Source organism: Mycteria americana, chromosome 1 (assembly GCF_035582795.1).
Source record: "Mycteria americana isolate JAX WOST 10 ecotype Jacksonville Zoo and Gardens chromosome 1, USCA_MyAme_1.0, whole genome shotgun sequence".
In the NCBI taxonomy this organism is placed as follows: Eukaryota; Metazoa; Chordata; class Aves; order Ciconiiformes; family Ciconiidae; genus Mycteria; species Mycteria americana.
This window is the reverse complement of record NC_134365.1, coordinates 155223989-155249761: the sequence shown is the minus strand read 5'-3', so window position 1 is coordinate 155249761 and position 25773 is coordinate 155223989. Positions and strand designations below refer to the sequence as shown.

Below are 25773 nucleotides of genomic sequence, written 5' to 3'. Positions count from 1 at the left end.
CTGAACTTTTGAGGTAAAACATAAGGTTAAATGCCAGGGACAAATTCTGTGCTCACTTCTTCTGTGTCATTTCATTGAGGATTCCAGATTTGTGCCCGTGCTGCTGCAGGTGCATCAGAACCTCCTTCACCGAGGTCTACTGTTTACTTTGCCTGCTGTATGCAACTTTTAACTGAATCATAGTTTGTTGGATTTCTTGCCAAAAAAAAAAAGAAAAAGAAAAAAGAAAAAGAAAAAGAAAAAGGAAAGAAAAAGAAAAAAGGAAAAGAGGAAAAGGGAAAGAAAAAAGGAAAAGGAAAAGGAAAAGGAAAAGGAAAAGGAAAAGGAAAAGGAAAAGGAAAAGGAAAAGGAAAAGGAAAAGGAAAAGGAAAAGGAAAAGGAAAAGGAAAAGGAAAAGGAAAAGAAAGAAAAAGAGAAAGAAAAAGAGAAAGAAAAAGAAAAAAGAAAGAAAAAGGAAAAGGAAAAGGAAAAGGAAAAGGAAAAGGAAAAGGAAAAGGAAAAGGAAAAGGAAAAGGAAAAGGAAAAGGAAAAGGAAAAGGAAAAGGAAAAGAAAAATAAAAAGGAAAAAGAAAAAAGAAAAAGGAAAAAGAAAAAGAAAAGAAAAAGAAAAAGAAAAAGAAAAAGAAAAAGAAAAAGAAAAAGAAAAAGAAAAAGAAAAAGAAAAAGAAAAAGAAAAAGAAAAAGAAAAAGAAAAAGAAAAAGAAAAAGAAAAAGAAAAAGAAAAAGAAAAAGAAAAAGAAAAAGAAAAAGAAAGAGAAAAAGAAAAAGAAAAAGAAAGAAAAAGAAAAAGAAAAAAGAAAAAGAAGGAAAAGGAAAAAGAAAAGAAGTTGAAGAAGTTGAAGAAGAAGTTGGAGAAGTGGGGTGAGGCGAGGTGAGGCAAGGCAAGGCAAGGCAAGCGGAAAAAGGAAAAAAGGGAAAAAAGGAAAAAGGAAAAAGGAAAGAAGAAAAAGGAAAAAGGTAAAGCAGTTGTAATTGTTTTCTTCCTGGGGTTTTTGTGGTGCTCAGACTTGTGAAATGTATCACAGCCTGACTGCTGACCTATTACAACTGCTTGAAGACCTCAGCCAAAAATTCTGATACTGATACAGCAACATATAATCTGCTCAATCTAAAAATAAAGAATGATGCTTAGAAAATAGTGTAAGATAATTTATTTACAAATATTTCAGCCAGTTATATCTTAAAAAAAACTTTTGTTCTGACGACTGAAGAATGATAAAAGCGTAATTCAGAAATTTTAGACACACTGATGCTTTGCTGTTCCTTGGGGGTATTTTTAGTGTTGGCTTTTCCTTTTCTGGAAGCTTCTAATGTAACAATACCTTGCACCACAGTGCTGATGCGGGGATCAGCAGTTCATTAAAAGCTAATCCGTGAGACATTAGGTTTACAAGTGTCACAGACACATTAGATTTGAGAACAAGGAGGAACAGCAGTGGTGAAAGCATTGTCAAATATACAGAGAATATCCCCATAAGTGGGTACTACCATTAGTTTTGCAGGAAAGCATTAGTTCTGAAAATTAATTTTGTATGTGTAGTTACTGGTCACAGCTGTTTAGGAAGTGGTATTATAGCAAGTTAGACTGAAATCAATCAAAAGAGGTTTTTATTTATTTTTTTCCATTTGAGATTATCTCACTGGTTTAAGCAGCACTCTTTATACTCAGAAATCCCTACATCTGTAAAAAAAACACAAAGACCGTAAATGTCTAATCAGTCTTGAATAATTCAGCTATCTTCGCTTGCACACGATCTACATACAGCCTTTCAGACTAACTCTTGGCTAATTCCTTCGCTATGAATGTCAGTCAGTTATCTACAGGGTTTGATATAGTCTTTATAGAAAGAGAAAATGGCAGAAACTGCTTTACTTTTCCTCCATGGATAGTCGGTAAAGATTCTCGCCCAAGTACTCGAGCCTCTCCCGTTGTTCCAGGTCCTGGTACAAGCCTTTGGGGACCTTGCTTAGGCCGTAAACCAAGCCGTACAGGCAGCCAGCGATGGACCCCGTAGCCGCGCTTTCTCCTGCAAGTTTAAGCACAATTGCAATGGTCTCTTAGAGTCACCTTCACATACACAACCAAAAACCACGCTGCACAGAGGAGGACATATTACGCTGCCGACGAAGCGTGGTGGGGGCATGTTGGGTCAGTCCCAAAGGCTTGCACCACCCCATGCCCTGCCTCTGGCAGTGCCAGGTGAGGATACCTAGGGAAGAGAGCGATGCCAAGGCAAGGATGCGGCGACGCCTCTGCGGCGTGCGTTCCTGGGCTAGGAGCTTATTTGGTTTGGGGAAAATCCACTCCAACAGAACAGCTCTTGCAAGCAGCTAGCCATTGCGAGGGAAAAAGGAGGGAAGAGTAACTACACGGTTCCCTGCTACACGGCAAACGTCCTGGAACTGGAGAGCGTACCTTCCTTCCTAACAGCACAGCGTGGCACCGCACACGCGTTAAAACATCTAGCCATGGTGAGCAGCACCGATGCTCCCTGTGGTGCCCACGGGCTCGCGCCTGCCAGGCTCTGCAGCGAGGGGCCATGGGCTCTCACCGCTGTGTCAGGGCGAGTGAGTGACCCAGAGCCCCTGCGAAGGGCCCACGCCAGGCAGGGAGGGAGACGGTGACTCGGGAGCTGGGGTCCTTCCCCCCCGCAGCTACGCTGGCCCTCTGGAGAGCCCAGCAGGATGCGGCTGCCAGCGAGAGAGTTATCTCTTGCAAAGCGGTAAAAGTAATTAATTGTGTGCCTCTAAGGGCCAGATTTTATCTGCCTGGCACTTGATTGGGCGCTATATTATTTTTCTCCCTCACTTGGTTTCACTACGTGCGGCTAAAAGGCTGCTTTGCCAAAGGCGCTGGCGTTTTGGCGGGGGAAGAAGCCGGGCCTTTACAACGACATACTGGATTTACTCCTCGTGCACCTCTGGTGAAACCATGAGACTTAGATGGAGCAACATTTGAAAAGCACCCTAAATGGCTTGTGTGGCAGCTGCTGCCGCAAGAAGGGGGTTTAGGGGGTAAAACCAGGGGAGCAGATATAACAGGGGACACGGCAGATTGGCCATGGCGGGAGGGATCTCTCCCGCCCCGGTGAGGGAGCCGGGGGCGGGAGCCGCGGGGGGCCCTCACCTCCGTGGAACATGGAGCGGTTGCAGAGCTCTGTCCAGTCCCCGCCGCAGCCCAGCAGGGCGTCGTAGGCGATCATGGGGGCGTCGTGGCCTCGTCTCCCGCCCCGGCCCTCGGAGCTCCACCTCCTGTACGTCTGCGGGAGAGACAGCAGTGTCAGGGTAGGGCACTGGAAATGGGGACGTGGGGCCCACGGCCGCGCTGCTGTGGCTTCTGCTGTGGGAACAGCTCGTCTCGCAGGGGAAGGGTGGTAGGCAGCTGCCTTGCCTGCACCGCTGCCTGCGGCGCCGGATGAGCCAGCACAGCAGCAGCTGCCGCGGCCTAGGCGATGCCTGAGGTGCGGGTATAAGCCTGCACCCCAGCTTAACGCACCCCAGCTTAACACTTGATCTAAGCAAGCCAAGAATGCCAAAAAGTAGATCAAGATAGATTCCAAGTTCATACCCCAGAAATTCCTTATTATTTAAAAAACTGGGGTTGGTAAGGACTTACTTTGTCAGTCCTCTTCCTGCCTCTTGGAAATATTCTCAACTGCCCTTGTCACACGTTTGCAAATGTTCCAATTAGCCAAGTTTTACATGGGGGGTGAAAAAGTTCTGATTCAGTAGTTTCTTTAGGGGCTCAGTTTCAGACTATGTTAATTCAAGCCCCCTTCTCTGACTTTTTCTTGCCAAACCTTTTCTCTCCTCTTCCACAAGCATTTATTGAACAAGAGGGAAAATGATTCGCAAATGTAAGAAACATTTCTTCCCCAAGAGAAGAAAGAATGAAAAAACCCCAACGCCCACAGCTAGGTTTGCAAAGGAAAACTGGATTTTCTCTAGAGGAGGTACCTCCAGAACTCAATTTTTCCTGCCCAAAATCCCCAAATGAACTCAACACTGATAAATTTATAGTAAAAACATACCTTCCTTTAAAGGAAATGGGCAGCTTTAATTCCTGAAGTTTAAGTTACATTATGGTAAGTTGAATTGTTGCTGCTTGGCTGGCTCTTGGCTTCTGCAACATGTATGAAGGGTTTGCGTTTCTGTCTATTCACTTTCACCTCAGCCATTACATACTTGGTTGTGGTTTATCTGCATATACATCAATCAAGGCAGCGCTGGACTACAGCTTCATTCTGCTGCTTGCTTTTTTTTTCCCCCCAATCTAGAGAGCGTATTTTTGTCTTTATGCTGTCCTCGGACACATGCAAACTTTCCAGCCTTATTGCTGCAGTTTGGATGCTGGTGGAGCAGTACTGACACACGTGTAATACTACCAAAGGCAAGAGGACTAAGCGTGGAGGTGCTATTCTGGGAGCCCAGGCAGGCGGCTCGAGTGTCGCTCCATTTAGCCCTTAAGAATGCTGATGCTCTGCACACATCTGATGTCATCTCGCCTTGCTGAAACAACTTTACACTAGGGATAGCTGTCCTCGGGACTGAGCCTTTGGGGACTTAACTGCACCAAGGCAGCATTTCTCAAACATTTCAAACTTGCAACCTCCTTTCGACTCCTGTGCCTTCGTGCAGCCCTGTGGTGGGGCACCAGCCCAGCTTCCCTAGGGCGGGCGGGCGAAGAGCGGCAGTGCTGAGTGCGTGGACGGGGGTCTCAACATGCACTCCCTCCTGCTGAAGGCACTGAGCTGCTGCCAAGCCCTGGAGGTAATTCACACGTCCCCTCCTTCCTGTAAACCCCTTCGGTCAGTAATTACAGCTGCCTCTGACTTCCTCACCCTCCAGGAGTTGACCTGCCACTGGCTAGCACTCCCTTTCCATCCATTTTGTTTCCCTTTCTGGGTCCTTTCACAGTGCTGGTTTAAGCAGCTGCATCTTAAGGGGACAAGATCGTCAGAGTCTAACCGGCCTGGATGACTTTGGTTTGGTTCCTCTCTTGTTTTGTTGCACATCGTTTCCAGCCCGGGAAAGCGAGCAGGGCGGGTGATTCGTTTGCAGAAGCAAGGCTGATCCCGAGTGCAGTTCAGTCTCTGCCTATTCGCTGTGTATCTAATGTGTTCCAAACACGTATCACTGAAAAATGATTTGTCCTACGTTGGCCCATCTTGCATTTATACATCCAAGAAGGGGTAATTTGTCTTTTATCCCTAATTTTCTAGTTATCTCCAAATTTAAGCTGTATACCTGCTTATATAGAATGTGGTCTTTGCTGCTTAGTATTTTAAGGTGTAATTTCCTTTAGAGAGGGAAATTGCCTTTGCAACGTACTCAGATCAACCCAAACCACATTTGAGGGCTTCACTTTCACATCTCCTGCAGCTGGTGTGTGCCTGCAGAAAGGTGCAGCTGGTGGAGCGGGAACGTGCATACGCCTGCTGGCAAGAGCGGTGCCAGATACTGGGGCTTTATTAAATGCCTGTAGAAAGGCAATTGGCTATACCTCCAGACACAAGCGGCCAGTTAGTTTGGGGGTGTGCAAAGGAAAGCACTCCTGGGAAAAAGGCAGGCAGGATGGTTACCCTCTCCTCATTTATTCTTTCCATGGTTATTACCACTCTCGGCTTATAAGCAAATTAAGTCTCTTGACTTCTGTCAGGCTGTGATCTCTGGTTGGTGGTGGATTTTGAGGGTCAAGCAACACTTTCCTTTCTTGTGCATCAAAATAAATAGCTCAATAGGCCAAACTAGTTGGGCTAGGGTAATGAAAGTCAATTTTGTTTCTGCATGAGGAATTCATGCAGTTGTCTCTTGAAATGATCATGGGGAAATACTGTTGGGTTTAATCGCTCCTAAAGCTCTGCTAAGACTCCGGTAGAACTGGAAGGAATGAAAAACTAGTAACAAGTTCACAGCACTAAATTAATAAAATAAAACTGGAAGGAGGTCTATTCTTTGTGTCTAAAGTGAGCAATTTCTTATTATCCACAGTCAATCTACCTTCCACTTCTACTTTTCACTGCGTAGATGAGCACCTAAAAATATACAAAGTGACTTCTCAGAATAGTGCTTTAATAGTCTGGGAAAAAAGGATTGATTTATGGGAAAAGGTGACAAGAACCACATACTTATTGCTTATCTGCTAAGTGAGAGCTTTGAGAGGTGCCAGTGCTATCAGAAAGCTGTAAACAGGAGGGAAGAAGACACATAACTTCTCTTGAGTTAAGAAGATATAACCAGAAGTCATGAGGCAAAGGAAAGATCATGTACGCTATAAAATAGTATCCCATGCGACGTGGTGAAACACCATCTCTCGAGACACTTAAAACTAGCCTGGGCACAGCCTGCGTTGGCAGAGGATTGCTTAGGACGGCTGTCTTCTGTTTGAAGGACCATAACCAAGTCCAGCTCCTAGTACCTGTGGGGATTTCTGTGGGACTCAGGCCACAGCTCCATTAGGCTTTAAGGAGAGCCCCCAGCAAGACGTTTGCCTTTTCCACCCTCAAATAGCCGTGGCTTATGTTTTGTACCTGCTCTGGGCGTCAACACGTCTGACCATGAAGTCCACCCCTCTGCACTGTTTCCTCCCATTGCAGCAACCCCAGGACTGGTGACAACTGCTTTTTTACACTAACATATACCCAAGCCAAGGATGAGAGTTGTTTTTTTTCTTTCTTTCTTGAAATTTTAGAAAAAAATAAAGACTTCCTGCCTGCTCTGGCACTGGAAACAGTTGAAAAATACTGCTGTGTCTCTTTGAAAATACCTCTCTCAGTTCAAAGCCTTTCTGAGCGCTTTCTGAAGTTGCAGTTACCTTTTCTCTCTCCTCTGCGTCATAGTTGTCCGGAAAGACAGGTTTATTCTGATTTTCCTCGTTGATTTCTCTCTCCTCTAAATAAAACTGCCACTTGGCTTCGAAGTAAAACCAGTGCTCCTGATATTCTGAATGCAAAAAAAATTATTAATGATGTAGTATTTCATCTTGGTGACATTTTCAGTTCTACGTAAATAAATTTTAAAGAAAATGACAGTATTGACTGACCTGAAAAGCTGGGTATTTTACAGTAACATACATTAAACAAACAGGCATATGTACTAAGTATGCATTTTAATATGATGTGGGACATCTAACTGGAAACAGAAAATGTGAAAGAAGAAACTATTTTCAGAACCTTGTGCTATTTTTATGATATATTAAAATTACATTAAGATACATCAAGATGAGATTTTTAGAGAACTCACTAAGAAACACTCCAAGGAAAAGATAAGAGCCAACAAAAAGAGAGAAAAAAAAATTCTATGCCAATTTTTGTATTCCTTTAGTACAATTAAAGAATATCTAAAAATGCTTACACGTCCTAAATACAAATTGCCTCCTACCTCAGTTATCAGTTTTTAATCACATAATTTCTCCAGTATTTCTGTTCTGCTCTCACAGTATTTCTGTGTGATCTTTCAGGAAAAGGCAGATAGGAAAGGCCAACATTGCATATATTATAATACATATCAAATGTAGTAAAAGGGATAAATAACACACACAACTGCTATCTGTGCCCATACAAATAAGCCTTTTTTAATAACCACAGGTCTTTCTCCTTTTTCTGTCACTTTAGGAAGAGCATCTCTAATCATGTTTAACTTTGCGCGTGTAAATAGTCTTATTAAATTCAGTTTATTTTCAAGCCAATGCTTTGGTTCAACCTTTTTATAAAGGCTTAAAAAGGCACATAAGTCACACTGGCCTGTTAAGCACATACATACACACCCGTCTGCAGAACTGAGGCCGGAGAGAAACCCTGCCTGGGAAGCCGATGGGCTAAGGAATTAGAAATCAGTGAGATGGACCAGATCGCTAAGTATGCCAAAGCAAACTAGCAATTCAGTATGGTACTATTGACATACAGTTTAAAATAAAATTAAGCATCGCTGGTTTTCCCTGGCTCTGTCCTGCTTGGTTGCTCAGTTGTGTGCTGCAGGTGGCTAAGGAGCACGCACACAACCAAGCCATTTCTCTGAAAGACGTAATTTGATTTTACATCTTTTCCTAAAGTGCCATACAGGTGACCCTCTTTGCCAATTAAGATCTTTAAAGCTGTTCGACTCCACGTAAAAAAATCCAAGCTGCCTTGTAGGACCTGATACTTTCACAAGGTGGCCGGTCCCCCAGCCCCAGACAGGGATGAGCCTTCAACCACATGGCCCTATGCACCTGGGAATGCCCAGCTGCCCTTTTTCTGAGTCCATGCCCCAGTTTTGCCTGATTACAAGGAAGCTATTCATTAGAATCTTAAAAAAAAAGGGGGGGGGGGGGTAGAAAAACAGGGTGAAAATGCACTCACAGCCATCAGGCCAAGGAGAGCATCTTGAGGAAAGAAAAAGTCACACAAAGAAAAAGTTGGTTGAAGGAAACTACCAACACCCACGCCATCAGCTGGTTACAAGACTGCTTTTAGAAATGCAGGTCACCTGACAGGTGTCTGTCTTTGTGTGGTTTTTTTCTTATTTTGTCCATAACCATAGAACATGAATACCTCAAAAATGAATGTTTTCTATGCAGCACCTCAACAAGCAAGGAAGTGTGATTATTCCAATGCACAGGCCCAGAAACAAAGGGATCAAGCAGTTGCAGGAGACTTTGGTTGCGTGGACGACCTGTAGCATGGCCAGAAATCCCACACTGCCAGCCCTAGCAAGGCTCTGCCCCATCCCTTGAGCCCAGCCTGAGATGACGGTCACATTCAGGTCCATGGGACTATCTGGCAAGTAACCGCAACTGAATATCAGAGAGGGGTGCTGAGCCAAGCCCTGAGCGACTGAACACCGTGTTTGTTATCCATGGGGGATAACGCAGCTAAAAAAGAGTTTTCTAAAACTGGAGGGCTCTGTCTGGCAGGATTTCTTTGCAGTGCATCTCACCAGCCAAGGAGCTTAACTTTAATGCAGGAGACTTTTCCTTCTACCAAAATAGGACGAAGCTCAACAATACAGGCACTGGCCGGAGAGCGTGCCTCAGGAGTCCAACGCGCATACCTCCACGGCGAGGGGTCCTGCTGGGGTGGAGTGACAGGGACCTGCTGCAAAGCCACTCAGAGAGGAGCTCGCTCACACTAATCCTGCACCTGCTCCTCATAGGTCTCAGCTAAAAAAATCCTGGTGCGCAATGAGGCGCAGACGAAAATGCGGGGTCTTTCAGAAAGGTTCCTTGGTGCTCCTTTCAGATTTTAAAGCAGCAGCTTTCCTTCCTGGGTAAATCTTCATTTCTGAGTGCTCTTGAGTAAAGATTTCCATTTAATTCAATCCTTCTCAACAGCTGTCCCTTGAGACTAACAGAAAAACCTCTTTCCTTGGTGTTTTAATGTAATGATACTTGTCTGTCCGTGGCAGGTCTCACCGTTACAAATGCATCCCTCCCTGGCAAGAGAAGACTAAAGTACCTTTGCCCTGAAGATCACATACTTTACTAAAGTAGCAATATCAAGTTCAGTAGTTGTGTTATGCTCAGTTGTTTTAAAACAAGGATACAACAGGTTGTATCTTAAATATTAGTTCAGAAAAGCGATAAGTGAATTTGTGGTCAAAAGCTAACTCTTGGTCAGGAGGCATCTGCAGGTGAACTTTTCCTGGCAAAATGAGGAATGTCAGTGGGTTTTCTTATGGAAAATATTGGACTGTGCTAATTGATGGAAAGGAGCTGAATAATTCATATCTCAGCAGTCAGTTTGCCTAATAACCTGCTAAATATCATTTCCTCCCTCCCCCCTGCCCAGCAATCTTTGAAGACTTTCTAAAAATAAAACTGTGCAGTAGGGCACTATCATTGCTATTTCTCTTTGTATTTTTGCCCCCAATATACCAGGCAACTAATGGACAGTGGAAGAAGATGGCACCACCTGCGAAGAGCTTCCAGTCTGAGCAGAGAAAGCAGGAGGACAGCCTAAGGTGGGGGTGGGAAGAAGCAAAATGGAGAGCCTAGGGAGTGACGTTTCTTCGGTGTCTTTCTAGCTGAACATAGTTTTAAGAAAACAACTCTTTTGATTCAGACGTTACCTGCCATGTGGCGAATGGTCTTCTTGCAGTATTCTTCAGCCATCGGCACAACCTTCATCATCTCTCTTCCCCACTGAACAAGGGGTTTCCCCTGTATTGCGTACGCCACAAAGAGAGCTGTGCATAGGGACCCTAGAAAGCCTGGAATTCATAGGTAAAAATGATTACCAATGTGCGGTCTGTGCTCTTACCATCCCTGTTATGTACTTTCTAAAATCATTAGTGGAATGCCTCATGGCTGTCGGGTAGATTAACGAATGCACATAACCTATCTCCCCGCCTGTTTGCAGGCTCGTGGCATCTTGAGATTCTTGGCTAATATGTGGTGCCTGTTGGTTTACAACTTATTTTACATAGAAGGGAGCTTCTGTTCTCAGTGGTGTAACATGACAGAAATTGAGGTAGGGGTCAAAAATAAATATCATCCACTAATGTGATACTGCAAATCTTCTAATTGAAGTCACATGAAATAATTGACTTGCGCAAAGTGATTCAATTACAAGCTATATCACCTTGCTTACAGAGTCATCCAGCTCAAGGGCTGTGGTTGTTAGATCTAACACTATTTCTGGCTCATTTTACTCTAGCGAGTCAAGTCCACGTCTTACTTGGACAATTGCTTCTTTCCTCTAAGGGGACATGGACTTGTCCCCTTAGAGGAAACAAGGGGACATAGACTTGTCCCCTTAGAGGAAAGAAGCAATTGTCCAAGTAGGACATGCTGTCTGCCTGCCTAGCTAGGTCTTCCACTTTGGATCTTTATTAAGATAATATACTTAAGATGAACTTTCGTTAATAGGCACTCAACTCTTCCATGATGTCAGAAACAGAGGGGCTCATTTCTCATATTTGCTTGTGCTCTTGGCATTCTGTCAAATGCAACAAAACCAACCTAGTGCAACATGCAACAGAAGATTAAGAAAACAACTCAGTCATTTAAATAAGCCCCAGGTGAGCAACGTACTGATGCGTGTGCTTCTCTCCGTGCACGGGTCCAAAAGTGTTCACTCATGCATAGAGGTAAGCATGAACTTCATGTGTTTTGCTGAAGGTAAAACCAAATTATTTTAGGAGGTTACAAGTCCAGATGAGACGATGACTCATTCTCTCTGCCATAAGACCTGCAATACTGGGTCAGGCCAAAGGCACATCTAACCCAGGAACCAATAGGTGCTTTCAGAAAGAATAAAAAACTGGGTAGAGCGAGCTCAAAGGGTTTCACTCGGATAGACAGCATCTAACCCAACTGCCATACAGATCCTTGAGTGCCACATTCAGCATGAGGGCGGCAGCAGAGGGTTTAGAGGGTGAAGCAAAGGGCTAGCAGGGCGCAGTGGGACAAGTCAGTGCAGAGGGTGGTAGAGGCTGGGGTGTGCCCAGAAGGTTTTCGGGGGGCTGCCAGTCTCTTCCTGCCGGGTCCCAAGGTAACTCCCTCCCCCTGCTGCTATTGCCCTGCTCCCCCTACTCCCGGCAGCCCTCACATAGCCTGCTGCCCCGCACCGGGGAAGAAAGCAAGCCCCAGCTGAGGTTTCTGGCTCTGCAAATAATACCAGTATGGAGTGAACCTAATTGGTTTTGCTTCTCCACTCCCCAGAGCTTCTAAACTAGCTTAGGAACAATTTTAATTACACAGCTTGATTGCTTTTAACAGCAACAGCCTTTCTTGTCTGCTTCCCTGATCCCCTTTGAACCCAGGCGTATCCGTGGACTTTGCAGCTGCCTGTAGCAGCGAGGTCTGCGGCTTAACTATGCATGACACGGGGAAGTATTTCCTTTGTTTGTTTGTTTCAGTCCTGACTGACATGTCAGTTGGGTTTTCTCAGTCTTTGAATTACGAGAATCACAAGTGACATTTCCCTGGCACCTTTCAGGATGGTAGTGAGGTCCACGGTGGCGCTTCCACCCCTGTCCTCCCTGCCGCTCTGCCGTGACATTTGCCTCTTTTCCCAGCTGAAAACTCCTTCTGGATGTAATTTCTCCTTGTATGGAAAACGTTTGACAACTTGGATGCTCCTTGCTGCCATTTTCTGGCTCTAGTAAGCCCTTTCTGAGGTGGGAGACCGAGACTGCAAGCAGTCTTACTGCTGCTGATGCACCATGGACTTTATATATTGGCTTAATGATATTTTCTGCTTTGCTTTGAATTCTTTTCCTCTAATTTTATGCCATCCTGATGGCTTTTCTGACTGCTTCAGAGCACTGAGCGTGTTGAACATGTCACCATTCATTATGGTTTTATTTATTGCTGTTTAATGCAGACAGAATGAATACACGCTTATGTAGCATAAAATTATCAGAATGACAGACTTGAATATTCAAAACAACATTAAATCTACTTACTTCTGTTTTGTTTAGAGAATGTTTCAGATTGTGTCCTAAAATATGTGGAGTTAGACTTTTTTGGCTTTCTACCTCTACCTACAGTGATTGGATATGACAAAACCTTTCAAGAGAAAAATGTTATTATCCCCTGAACCATAAACTTGCATGATAACAGTGAGTCATCTAGATGTACATGAATCCTAAAATTTGATCAGGGCAAGTGACATGAATATGCTTTGGACAAGACAGGTTGTGTTTAGTTATTGGGATTTTAGGAGGGAAAACTCCTGCGCCAGAGGTTTCTGTCTGCATAATATACAAGCAAATATATAAGCCTATGTAAGTAATATATACATGTATATATTATCCAAGCAAAATTCAAACCAAGGCCTTGGAGTCTGCAAAGCAGAAGCAGTTTAACCGGGTAAATTCACAGGAGCCGCATTAGTCCCCGCGGAAGTGAAAAGCAGCCTTAGGAACTTCAGGGCGCCGATACAGCAGTGGACATTACCTGTAGGATGGTTATGAGTCATTCGTCCGCATTCGATGCTCACTTCAATAAGTGACTCCAGCCTTTCTGGCTTCCAGTATCGCATCCCTAAACACATGGCTTTTGTGGATGCTCCAAATCCAGAACCTGAAGTAAAAAGATAATGCCAAGCATTTAAAAGGAGACTAGTGATACACAAATATGTTGATAAAACGTGAAACAAGCACATTTTATTAATTCAGCTCGTGTGTGGGAACTCCTCAGGGAACGAGAAATTAGCGTGCAAAGTGAGTTACAGGTTTTGAAAGTTTCTTGCGAGGAATTTTGCTTCTGCACAGTCATTCTGGTTTTACAGGTATATTCCAATATTCTCAAGTGCTACGAAGAGCATACCAGGTTCAGAAAGCAGTGTGCTCTCTTGTTCACAGCACTTGTTTGATTCAAACTCTCATGCCATCTTTACTCATTCTTGGCTGACACCGCTGTTTTTGCTCCGGGTGTCAGCACTAGAAACAGAAGTTTGAGAAACAGTTTTACTACGCCCTTATTTTAGTAGTCTTCATACTGAAAGCACACAATTAAAACACTTCATATGAGTATCACAGATGATCTTACAATTTTAATGCATGTTTCATCCTAGACAGCCCCACAGGTAGTTCACAAAATAGTTTCTGCTACATACAAAAATAACGTGTCCAAAAAGAAACTAAAGGCCACAGAGCCAAATCCTCCTAAGTTAGACAATGTCAGAACTGAGGTTTCCCGTGGGACCTCAAGTCAGTGCTTGTGTGCACACTCATTATGGTACAGCCTGCACGGACTGAGCTTGGTCTTTGGAATTTCTGCCTCTTGCAGCACGGAGTTTATTTATTGAATAGCTAATTCAGTATTTCTTTTCATCCTCAGCACTGAGTGCATGATCCCAGATGTTCAACTTTTAAACACTTCATTGAATGGAGAGTTAAATTTACTAATGAGTTTCTCTGCAGTACTTATCACAGTAATATCAGGATCCCACAGAAGTTTTAATGAGCTTATCTTCACAAGGCACCAGTGAGGTGATTATCTCCTCTTTGCAGCTGGTGAGCCAATGCCCAAAAAAGCATTAACTCATTGCAGGCACCCACCCTGAGATGGATAGGGTTCGATTTTTTGAAGTACTTGGCATTTTTCAGCACTGTCTTCGCTCAGTCACACTTCCCAGTGACCTTGAGTATAGTTGAGAGCAATCAGCATTTCTCTACTTGGTCCCTGGAAGATAAGGGGCATATTTATACCACCTAATTTTAGCATCTGTGGAACCTGCAATAGGAGCACAGTCTTCCTGTCTTTCCCAGACAGGCAGCAGGGAGAAAGGCTGTATCTCCATTAGCCGGTATGATGGCGTAGTAGGAGCAATTCACGGGCCAGAGTGAATTGAAGCAGCAGATGCCAAGGAGCCAGGGTCAGGGCTTTTAGTCACCTACTTTCAGAGGAGCCCTCGGCTGCTCCCCTGGGCTGTGCCCGCTGTGGTTGCAGAGCACCAGGGGCTCTCCTGGAGCACTGCTTGCTGTTTAGTGTCATCCCAAGCAACTTCAGCTCAGGTGTCCTAAGATCATGAGTGTGATCAAAGTGTGGCAGTGGGGGTGGCATGAAGATTTGCTTCAAAAGTACTTGCCTGAGCCAAAGTGCAACAGTCACGTAAGCCACCTGTTGGCATCTGCAGGTGCAATACAGACTAATCTGAATTTCTCTCTCTCGAGAAGAGCTCTTCTTTTCCCCAGAGAGCAGCTATCCTGAGTTATCACCCTGGTTAGCTGATCTAATTAGTTAGCTGAAGATATTTCTTCCCTTCCTCCTCAGAGTTCAGTGTGCAAATTTTGCATGCAATAACTCTTCCACCAGGTTTAACCACCAAGGGCAGCCTAAAAAAAGCCAAACATCTGATAAATGTGACATACAAGGCTTTGCAAAATACCATTTTATTCCCCGCAAGCTCAAAGCTTGCTTCCTCCTTGCTAGCCTTCTTGATACTAGTGGGAGAGACCCTCTCCAGGACACCTTTGGCCACTGCTCCTGATGAAAAGCTGGACACTTGTCCTGCAAATGGTGTGTTTGCTCCTGTACCTCATATATGCTGCAGCTGTAGTGCCTGGTTATTAAGGAGCCAGGAGCAGACAAAACTATCTGTCTGTCCCCCAAATCACATAGAAACCACAAGGAAGAGTCAGGAAAGAAATATAGTCTTCCAGAGCACCAGTCAGCTTAACTGGGAGAACGTATCTTCTCCTGCTTGCAAGACCAAACTCTTCATTAAATCATCTGCTGCTCTATGGCAGAGTCTTCTTCACTATGCAGTCCTGGTTCCTCCGAAGGACACAATCCATGCTGGTTATCCAAGAGGGAAAGGTGGTGTGCTACACAGAGCTGCTAATTAAATAACATCTCTAAGTATATCCGAAGTGGAGGATGCACTACAGTAATCGGACTGCTGGTCTGAAGGTGCTTGTCTTTGCAGCTTCATTGTGTTCCTCCACTCCAGGAAGTTATATTAAAACCTATATTAAACCTGCAGAATTAAACAAGCAAACTTGGTAACAAAAAATTCCATCACATGGAGTAACATTAAGCCTAGACAGGGCTTCAGGTGATTAGCATCTCTTAGCTCCCATGTCTCCTTATCTACCATTTGAACCAATGAAGTAAGGGACAGCGAGACTCGTCCAAGCAAGGGGTGAGACACATGTGGAAGAACATAGATCAAAGGTCAACCTAACTTAACAAGTCTGACAGTGCCCAATGGAGAGGATACTTAAGAAAGAGTAAAAGAGAAGTACAGTGATGCTACCCCTTTGTGATAATGAAGCTGCTGACAATTGGCTCCCTGATCCAGGAGGCAGCTGGCTATTCATCTTTCTGCTTAACAACCCTTGAAGGATTTTCCTTAGATGAATTTGCCCAGCTATTTTTTGAACCCACATGAACTGTAGCATCTGCAAATTGGCATTAGAAAATAGTTGTGCAGCTTCATTAGGTGTTGCGTGAAGAAGTCCTCCTTTTTGCTTGCTTTGAATTCATGCCCTGCCAGTTTCATTTGAAGTCCCTAGTTCCTGTGCTGGAGGAGACAGTGAGTTTTCTCTGTCCCTATTTATGTTCTCCAAGCTATCTATGATTTTACAGCTCTCTGTAAAATCATACTGTCTCAGACATCACAGCCTGTGGAAGCAGTTTTTTACTAATCCAACCATCCTTCCTCATATCCTTTCTAGTTCTCTTACATCCTTTTGGGGGGAGGGAGGGACCAGATTATATACAGTAATCAAGAAACAGCAGCTATGAGTTATGCACTGGTGCAAACATGTCTTGTGTTTTGTTCTCTGTTCCTTTCCCTGTCATTTCTAGTAGTCTATTTGCTTTCTGGCTCTTACTGAGCACTGAAGTGACATTCTTGTAGAACTACTATAGCTCCACGATCCCTTCCTTGAATGGTAACTGAATCAGCAACTGCAACTACGTATATAAAATTAGGATTCCCCCCCTTGCCCCCCCATGACTTTTCATTTATCTGCATTGCATTTGGTTCCGCTGCTGTGCCACACAGTTATTCATCATTGTGAGCATCTTCCACGACTCTGCACCATATTATCTTTGACTTTGCTGACCCACTCTGCACTTGCATTCCCAGGTAGTTTGTGGACATGTTGAACAGCAGAGGTCCAGCACAGGTACCTCCTTCTTGATGGAGAAAACAGACTGCAATCTCCTGCTCTTCATTTACTGGCTTTTAACCAGTTGTCTATTCTCAGGAGAACCTTTCTATCATCTTGCAGCAACTTAGTGCCTCATCACTTAGTGCCTTTGGCGAGGGACCTTGCTGAGTGTCTTCTGGAAATCCTAGCAGACCATCTTCACAGTGTCTCCTCTGTTCTCCTGTTTCTTGGCTACTTCGTGAGCTTCTGAATAGATTTCTGAGGTGTGACTTCTCGTCACAAAAGCTATGTTGATACTTTCTTATTACATCATTTTCATTCATGCACTACATTATTCTCTTTTAGTATGTAATACTAGCGTGCTTTTCTTCACTGTACATCTATAGAATAATAAAGATCATCTTAATGGCTGCTAGGCCCTGAAGAAGCTGTGTCTTTTGTGACTACAGACCGCTCTGCATGAGAACTTAGAGCCTGGCCCCTTTTATCTCTTGTTCCTCTGTGGCTTATCCTTCTCTTCATTTTTGCTCCCCAACTTTCTGCATTTAACTCACCCTTTTTCCTCATGCTCCTCTAGCAATGCCACCAGCAAAAAGGCACTGTTCTCAAGTGCTACTAGGAAGCCCAGCAGCTGCTCCAGTAGCTGCAAATAAAGACCTGCTTGGATGCCGCAGCCTCAGCCCGAAATACACACGATACGGGCAGAGCCAAGCTGCCATTTGACTGGCCTTTTGCAGTGGCTCCGAAGGTTGGAACCTTCGGATCGAGTGGCTCAAGGGGTACCACCTTACTCAGATTTTGGCTCCAGCTCTCAAACATCAGCGATTCTCTTCTGAACAACTTGAGGTTTTGGCAATGGAGCAAAACATTTTTACCATGTCTCAGAAACAGCAGACTCACCTGCATCAAAATTTTAAACAAATGCTGACAGCCAAACAGAGGCAAACACTCAACAGTGAAAATTTTAGCCTTGAGCTTATCAACGTCATAAATTGGAAATAAGCTCTTAAAATGGAAGGTGTTAGACAGCCTTCGGCAGGTCTTCTGGCGGTCACAGGAATCTCACCAGCCTTTAACATAATCCGGGTACCTCTGCAATGAGTGTGGCAATGAACATGACGTGAGGTGGCAGAGAGACACACAGGGCAGTTTGACTTAAGAACTCAGTGTTCTGACTACACCCACAAGAACGTGAGCAGAGGAGCATCATACAAGCAATGCAAAATCACCTAAGCTGAGATTTCACTGGTCCATGAAGGCTGGCATGTGAATTCTTGCTAGAAATGAGGTAAGATAGAATGACCACAGGAAAACAGCATTTTGGTTCCAGCCCATCCAAGATGTCATCCAACTGCTAGGCATTCAATGCCCGTGGAATGTTTTTGCCTCGAGAAGAAATTTGTGAAACTTCAATTAAAAAGGTAGTTATGTCCATAGCAGTGTCAGGTCCCATGGTAGGTAGGCTGAGCATCTCCACCTCAGGTCACTGGTTCTTTTGCTCTCAGGGTGAAAAAAAGGCTTCTTGAGATGTTCAGGATGGTATTTGTCAGACCAGATGGAGAAGGTGGGCTTTAGCTGCCAGGTCTTAAGGCAGGAATTAATTTTAGATCCTTCTAGCACAGAGTATCCCAAAAGCAAATAGTTCGTCATGGAAAGCTGGGGAGGAGGAAAGCTAAAAGAAGAGGTGTAGCTCCAACACAGCAACGGGCCAGGGAACAGCCGTGCTCTGCTGCTGGAGGTGTTGAGAGCTGCTCAGGGCCAGCAGCAGCTCCCACAATTATTTTGAGCAAATTTTACTCACTGTCAATCAGAAAACATATGACAACTGCCAAAGGGGCACTTCCTCAGATCTGTCTGGCTAATAGCAGGGTGGGCAGAACAAACGGGGAGGGGATTCTTTTCCCTCCCAGCAGCTGTTGTGAGGAGCGGGGGCCGAGTGAGGGATGCTTTTTGTGTCAGAGAAAACTGACTGCAAAGACCCAGAAATAGCCATGGCATTGTGCCACCAGGTCTTTGCCACGATATTGCATCAATCTGCAATGCTGTTGAGTGGTGCCGATACGCACTGCAGTGACAGAGCATCACACCGACACAGCGCAATGTCCGTGTGAGCTGCCGGTGTCTTGTGGCTGTCCAGGTCTCCCTCCTCTGATGATGTGGTGCCTCTGCAGTCTTTCAAGATTAATTGTGCTGTATGGGTATGGGTATATGCGTATTTGTGTGCACATAGCTGCATGCACGCGATTTAATTTGAAGCAGAAATTCAATTATTCGTAAAATGAAATTATCATAAAGAGAAAGAACGAGAGGGTCATGTAGGAAAACAGGGCTAGGAATATTAGGGATTATCAGCAAAACAGTCATAGTTATTAGCAGGGCATCCACCTGGAGAAAAGTCTCTGCTTTCCCTCCAGTGAACACATTGGTGCACACAGCATCTCACAGGCTCAGCTTTTTGTTTCAGATATGCGATCGCTGAAAAGATCCAAGACTACAAACATTTAAACGAAAAATGGCAGAAAATATTTCTTAAAATAACCATTAAACTCAAGGACAAAGATCTGGACCCAGAGGCACAGAGCCAAGAACAAAGTCTCTTTAAATAGCTGTTAAAGAGGGAAGGGCTCATTTACGAGAGGACATAGTGCCCTGCAGAAGGAATTCCTGGCAGATCTTTTGCCATCCTCAGGCAAACATGGAAACGTTTCAGGGGTAGTAGCCTTTGATGTCGGGGGGAAAAGGAAACAATTTCCATATAGCCGCAAACGCTGAAAGTACGCATTATTCAAGCCAGGATCTATAAATGGAAAGCGGTACCGTACCCTTTTCATTGAATGGTGTGTGCCAAGCAAGAAGGTAGTTGTCTGGTTTTAATTCCCTGCAGCCTTCAATGGTAGCGGGGTCTGGCCGCCTCCCCGAGAGCTTGTCGATAGCATCCACGTAGCGTTTTACCAGCTCCCGGTACAGGTCTTCTAAACACCAGTAATCTGCTCAGGGGAGGGAAGAGGAGGTTGCTATGTGAAGGCAGAAGAGCAAGAGAGCACTGAAAACAAGCAAGCTCGCTATGCATTTAAGAAATGTTCCTATTTCCACTTCCAACACACCGAGTCGTGTTTCTGGTGCCACCAACACATTTTTACACACCATGAGAGCGGGCTGGAGGGACGACAGCCTCGTCTCTCTGTTCTCATCTTTGCCTGCTTTCCTTGCCACTTTTAATTCCCTTAATCAGAAAGATGAAGGCATTCTGTTCGTCAACAGTAGCTGCTCAGGGGTTTTATTTAGGCTCCGTGGTGTGAAGTATTTACAGAGGTGTCTAACTGTGAGTGTGTTGCCGCTGTGGGGACTGGGTGTGCACATGAAGCTAGCTGTGCCTGGCTCAGCCCGTGCCTTTGCCGTCATTTGCAGACACGAATCCAATTTAAAAATGAAAGCCTATTTTTTAAAAAATTACCACTGCATTATTTCAAAGAGGTATGTATGATTAAACGCAAAAGCAAATTAGTGACCTTATTTTTTAATCTCCATTTTATATTTATTTTGTCTAAAATTTGTAGGTCTTCATGCAGGGATCCCTATATCTTATGTCAGTACAGTAACCAGAACAGCAAGCTTTTATAAAAATTATTATAAACATCAGTAAGAGTAGTAAATCCCTACAGTCTGTAGTATTTCCAGAAGATAAATGTCTTTCTGGAATGAGTTCAGTAGCAATATCTGTTTATTGATTAGTTTTACTAAGGCCTACAGTCCTGCCTAAGGAGGACCCTTTCCCCCGTTAAACATATACTGTTTCTTCAGTATAGCTGCTTCTCTCTGCTGCTGCTGCGTGTTGTGGGGCTCGAAGAGCCCTGCCCTCAGCTCCTGCCAAGGAAAAGCTTCCACTGGCATCTATTACAGTTGCATAATCAGTGGGAACTGAGGGGGCCATCGGGATTTGTCCATTTATATCTTTTCTATGTACTTGGAGAAACCCTGTTTAATACTGGGTTTGACTCACAGATCGAATGACACAGCAGGGGAAGTTCTAAAAATATCTTCATTTTGTCAAAGATGGGTGATTTCTTGAAATCCACAGGAAAGGTCTAATTTAAGAGAAAGTTTGGAGCCCTGTAAAGCAGAGCCACTTGAAAGTACTGCTTAGGCAGACAGGTGAATAATGAAGTATTATGGGTAATACTGGGTAAAACCAAGATTCCCCTCCTTTCACATACAAAAATACCCTATCCATTACTCTGGCCATCCTACATACAATCCTAGAGGAACAAGATACTTTCAAGCTGCCGACTCTTTCCAGATTTAGGAGTCAGGTGTCAGTTTATCCGGATGGGAGCCAGGAGCGGGATTTGCCTCCCGGCAGCTTCTGCAGAAGCCTTGTCCCCAGAGCCAGAGTCCCTGTGGTCCAGCAGCTCCGGGCTGCCCAAGCCCACCATGGTTTCTGTACCTGAAGCCAGGCTGCCGTCTCAGCTGTCAAGTCAATAGGACAGGCTCCTTCTTTAGAAACGAACCCATATTTTTTTAAAACCCATGTTTAAGTCAGAGGAAAAGGCTTTCCTTGTTGCAGGGGTAGTGCCCCTGCTTTTGATGATGCTGTTTTCGTTCCTCCCTTAAGGGACAGATTCCTACTGGAATCTGTTTCATTTATCCTTCATTGTGGGATCAAATTTTCAGTCTGTGCCCATGGTGGATTTGGGGAGTGCCAGCTCAGTCTGCAGCAGTGCCCGCAGCCCCCACTGCTTCTGGCCATGGCCCTCCTGGGATGTCCTCCACGCAGCCGGTGAAGTGCTGGCCAAAACCGCTTCCCCGGGTGAGAATTGCCTTTGTCCTCAGTGCAGACCTCCACCTCACGCTTGGCTGCTGCCACAGCCTCAGGCGGGGAGCTCCCCTGGGGGCAGTGGCCCAGCCATGGGACTTCACAGCAAGCTAAGCCCTGGGCATGTCCGACCCAGCCTGCAAGCATCCCGCAGGTACCTGGAGGTACGCACCCAGGGATGCTGCCCGCAGCCGGTGGGCAGCCAGCCAGGTGAATGGGATGTGTGGGGAGCAGTGAGGGACAGGAATATTTTTATTGCTTAACCGCCCTCTTTTTTTCTTTTTTTTTTTTTCCCAGCTGGTAATGTTCCAAGCATCCAATATATTCTTTAAAATCTCAGTCTACGCAGCAGCGAGGGCTCCCCGCTATATGAGGAAGGCAGGTCGCTGGGGCTGGTGGCATCTGCCTTTGGCCTCATGGGCCCACGTTCACCTTTAGCATCACTCTGTTGATTTGGGTGATTTTCTGGGCGCTGACCAAGGGTGATTTGGGTGATTTTCCGGGCCATGACCAAGCCCAGTGGCTTTTTTGTGTTTCCCTTGCCAGGAGGAGACACTGCTGTGGGCAGGAGCGGTTCTGTTTCCCTTGTGGGAAGCAGAGAGAACGGCTTGCTTTCCCCTGTTCACCAACATTACTGTGAAATGAAGATTTCTTACTAAAATTCCCCACACCAGCTTGTTGCTTTCTCACCAGCTCATAAAAGCACCTTTTTAAAAGGCTTGACTGATCAGGCCAAAGAAATGAGAGTGTAGGATAAACATAGATGATGGGAATTATAGCTGAGACTTTTTTGCTTTAGAGCCACAGTGCTTCTGCCATATTTAAGAAATAAGATTTATTATTTTACTGTTAGTCTAACTGGCTTATTACCCAGAAGTTATGGTTTTAGAGAGTTCAATAAGCAAGAAACATATGATACGTATTTAATCATAGCCTATATTCAGAAATATGTTAGTCATCTTTTTTCTTGATAGGCTGACATCTTGCCCTTATCTTTAGTGTATTAGCTACCCCTTAAACCATTGGTTAGCTAATAGCCAAGCATGAAGTGTCCAACACACTCTTCAACTGATCTCTACGTACTAAATTTAGAGCAGATTGGAAGCAGGCAGATAAAGCGGTAAAACAGAAGCACAAGGGAAATTTCATTGACGTGAAGGATACTTAGCTACATTGTGAGCTTCTGCTACTGTTACTTATCCAGTGTTACGCGTGTTGAGAAAAATCAGGAATATTTTTACAGAGATTAAAAAATCTGATTCGTTCTAAAGAGGCAAAATATTGCTGACTGGTCACTGTCTTCTGGTGTACTTTTGATGACAATCATGACAGTCTCAGAAAGCTCTAGTTCAATGGGTAGGGTGTTGATATAAATATCATTGCAACTTAGGAAAGACTATTCCTACTTTAAGAAAAAACAAATGTTCTCTCTCAAACTGTTGTGATTTTAGAAGACATTTATTAATAACTTCCACTATTCTGGTAGACTTTGTTATAAACAGAGTATGTTAGAGTATTTTTGGGGCTAAAGACACAGAGCTCTCTTTAGAAAGCAAAGTGTTCTATTTCTGGCCTTGCAGGTGCAACCCTTTGCCCAAGGAGACAGCACTAGTGATTTTAGCCTGAAAGAGGTATTAAGGTGACTCTACTCCAGCCTGGAGTTCTGAACATAAACATGTTAAAAATGCACTTAGAAGAGCTCTTATCTTTTACAGAAGACTTTCTAGTGGCTATGTTATTCCCTGATGCATTCCAGCGTACAGATAATCTAGTTAGCAATTATTTTTGTTATGCTGGACAGGCAGTATTTTAGTCTTTAAGCTTTAACCAACTGTATAAACCTAGGGAAAATACAGGGAGAGCCCCTCCACACTCAAGAAATCAAAACTCCCCAGTTCATGTGATGGTCACAAGATTATGCTCATGGAGGAGACAAGCTCACGCACGTTACCATTCACATAAGCAGCATTTCTGACACGCTTTCTCATGACTTCCCCAGTACTCAGGCTTATTCTAAGAAACGCAGCAGCTTGACAGTTTCGTTCCTTTCCAGACTGGGTTCGCTAGTCCCCGTCGTACCTACCTGTGATGACAGCCTCTGCTGTAGCCATGTGCATGAGCGTGTTGTCACTTACTGGCCACTTGTCGGGAGAGAGCACCAGGTTCTCGAGCCCTCCAATTTCCTTCAGCTCCTGCTGGATTTTTGCACCTAAGGCATTGTTTTCTCGGGAGAAATTGCGATAACCGAGAGCATCCCCTACCGCAGCCAGCACAAGCGCAGCCTTAAATTTATCCATCCCCGAGACACTTTCCGCTTTCCTTTCGTCCGAGACAGCCACCGAATCTTGATCTTCCTTTGTTCCTTTGCCTTCAGCTCAGCTCCCCTGACACTTTATATCAGCCATTGTGTCACACCGAGAGCGCTCTCTATAAGGCAAGGACTTCCTTTTCTGGCTCTGCAGATGCCATCTCTTGTCCGGGACCCGACAGAGAGGAAATATTTCATAACCCAGGGATTTTGCGGGGGCTTTGTTCAATGAAACCGCAAGCGTGGACCCACAAAGTGAAGCGCTAAAGCCTCGTTTCTGCAACCCAGTGTACAGCAAGCCAGGAAATCCTTAGCCCTACCCAGTGTAAGTAATTCTACACCTAGAAAAACAGATGCTTCCACAGGGGTGTTTATTTATTTAATAACTTGTAAATTAATACATTTTCCTGCCCTTTTCTGATATGCTGGAGTCAGCCTCCCTTTCAGGCACCAGTCAGAAGGAAAGCCTGTGATAAAAGGAGTTGCCAAACTCTGTAAGCACTAGAATGAGGGGTTAAGCAGTAAGAAATCTAGTCAAATGCAGAGGAGCTCTCCCGTTTCTAATTACACCCGATGGCGATATTTTGTTAACAGCTTTCTTGCTCTGTTCCACCTATTACAAGAATGTTTTGCTAATTCACTGCACCCCTGGATAAACCCTGAGCAAAACACCAACTTCACACCCACGCCTCTTACTGCCTGGCAAAGACTGACTTTTTCCTAAGGCCGAGCTCAGGTGCAGCCTGCATTTGGACTCTGGAAGGAAACTATTTTGAAAGATGCATTTAAATGGCATCCTGTGAGTCTAAGAAAGTTCACATATGAAGAAATCTCACTTAAAAAGAACCAAGCTTTATTAATACCTTTCAATCCTTTCAAACTTGATACTTGTGCAATTATGTGCTTCGTTCTGTTACTGCAGTTTTTTCTGTGCTTCTACCATGCACTGCAAGAAGGGACTCTGTAGTCTTGCAGCTTTTTAAACTTATTTTGCTCACAAACACGTCTCTGTGTAGGCTCAACATCTTCCTTCAAGGGGTCTGCTGAGACTGACTCAGATCATGGTTCTAAGTCACCAACCATGCTGTCCTAAAGAGTCACAAATTGCTACTACTTTACAGGTAGAAATACAAATGTAAATATAAACTTAGCTAGACAAAAAGAAAGCTTTGATTGGCTTGACTATAATTTTGATAAAGGATACCTGGGGAAACGTCTTTGTTTTTCTTTGGTCTTTTTCAGAAAGCAATACTGATTGCTCTTCAGATGGATGCAAGTGTAAAGGATGCATCCTCCTATCACCCAGAGCAATAACCAGTTAATCACGGACTGAGTTATTGACATGCGTAGGAATATCACTGTACTTCCCAAGAAACCTTAATGCAGTTTCAGAACACAGGTAAGCATCGCCATCCCTGTTCCACATTATAAGAAATAAGGTGCCAAAGTGGTGAAAATAGCGTCTGTTAGTACACTCCTTTTTTAAAGATTAGGGTTAGGGCAACAGAAGTGCTGAGTATTAAGAAGAGGACACTGAGAGGGTGTCTTCATTGCTAGGAAGGAACAACTCTGAACTGAAAAAGCAGAAAAAAAGGGAGATTATGCCTTAGGATACCAGAAGCGCTATGTAGGGACCAGAGGAGATGCAGGGCCAAGTGTTCTACAGTGGGGCCATGGCCAGCCTGCTCTAGAGAGGGCTCAAAAAGAGCAGTGAGGATGCCAGCCCCTCTGCCCTGCGTGGCTATGGGAACAGGCATCACACCCCACAACCGGGGCATTTAAGCAATGTAGAGGTAATCTTAGAGTCACCCCTGCACTGTCAGAATCACTTCACGTTCTGCGTGTCTGAAAGGGAACACTCGAAATGGAAAACTAAGGCCAAAGCAGCTTTTAAAAAACACACCAGGCAGAAGCGCTGACGTTGATGTCTCTGTTACAGGTCCATGCACCCTTCTGCGGCACCCACCCCTTCTCTATTCCCACAGAGCATTACGGTTTGGAAGCATGTGGGAATATGAACTTGCAAAGCAAGGACGGGAGAAAGCACCTGCCTGAGGCACCGCAGAGAGCTAGTAAGGGCCTCATCAGATGGAAGGTTCCTTCC

At 44.5% G+C, this 25773-nt stretch overlaps 1 protein-coding gene across 2 annotated transcripts in view; it reads right to left on the bottom strand.

The window, feature by feature from the left end:
- ADPRHL1 (ADP-ribosylhydrolase like 1) overlaps nucleotides 1-23997 on the bottom strand; it is a 39313-nt gene extending 15316 nt beyond the window's left edge. The window contains exons 1-7 of one of the 2 annotated variants that reach the window (XM_075525383.1): nucleotides 23445-23997; nucleotides 19371-19535; nucleotides 12881-13006; nucleotides 10048-10188; nucleotides 6815-6942; nucleotides 3128-3260; nucleotides 1874-2027 (exon numbers count right to left, since the gene is read on the bottom strand). In XM_075525383.1, the coding sequence (XP_075381498.1) occupies nucleotides 1874-2027; nucleotides 3128-3260; nucleotides 6815-6942; nucleotides 10048-10188; nucleotides 12881-13006; nucleotides 19371-19535; nucleotides 23445-23658 (1061 nt within the window). In that variant the 5' untranslated portion in view covers nucleotides 23659-23997. Of the gene's footprint in view, nucleotides 1-1172; nucleotides 2028-3127; nucleotides 3261-6814; nucleotides 6943-10047; nucleotides 10189-12880; nucleotides 13007-19370; nucleotides 19536-23444 lie in introns of those variants that run through there. The other variant, XM_075525391.1, reaches the window with a different exon arrangement.
- Nucleotides 23998-25773: the final 1776 nt, after the last annotated feature.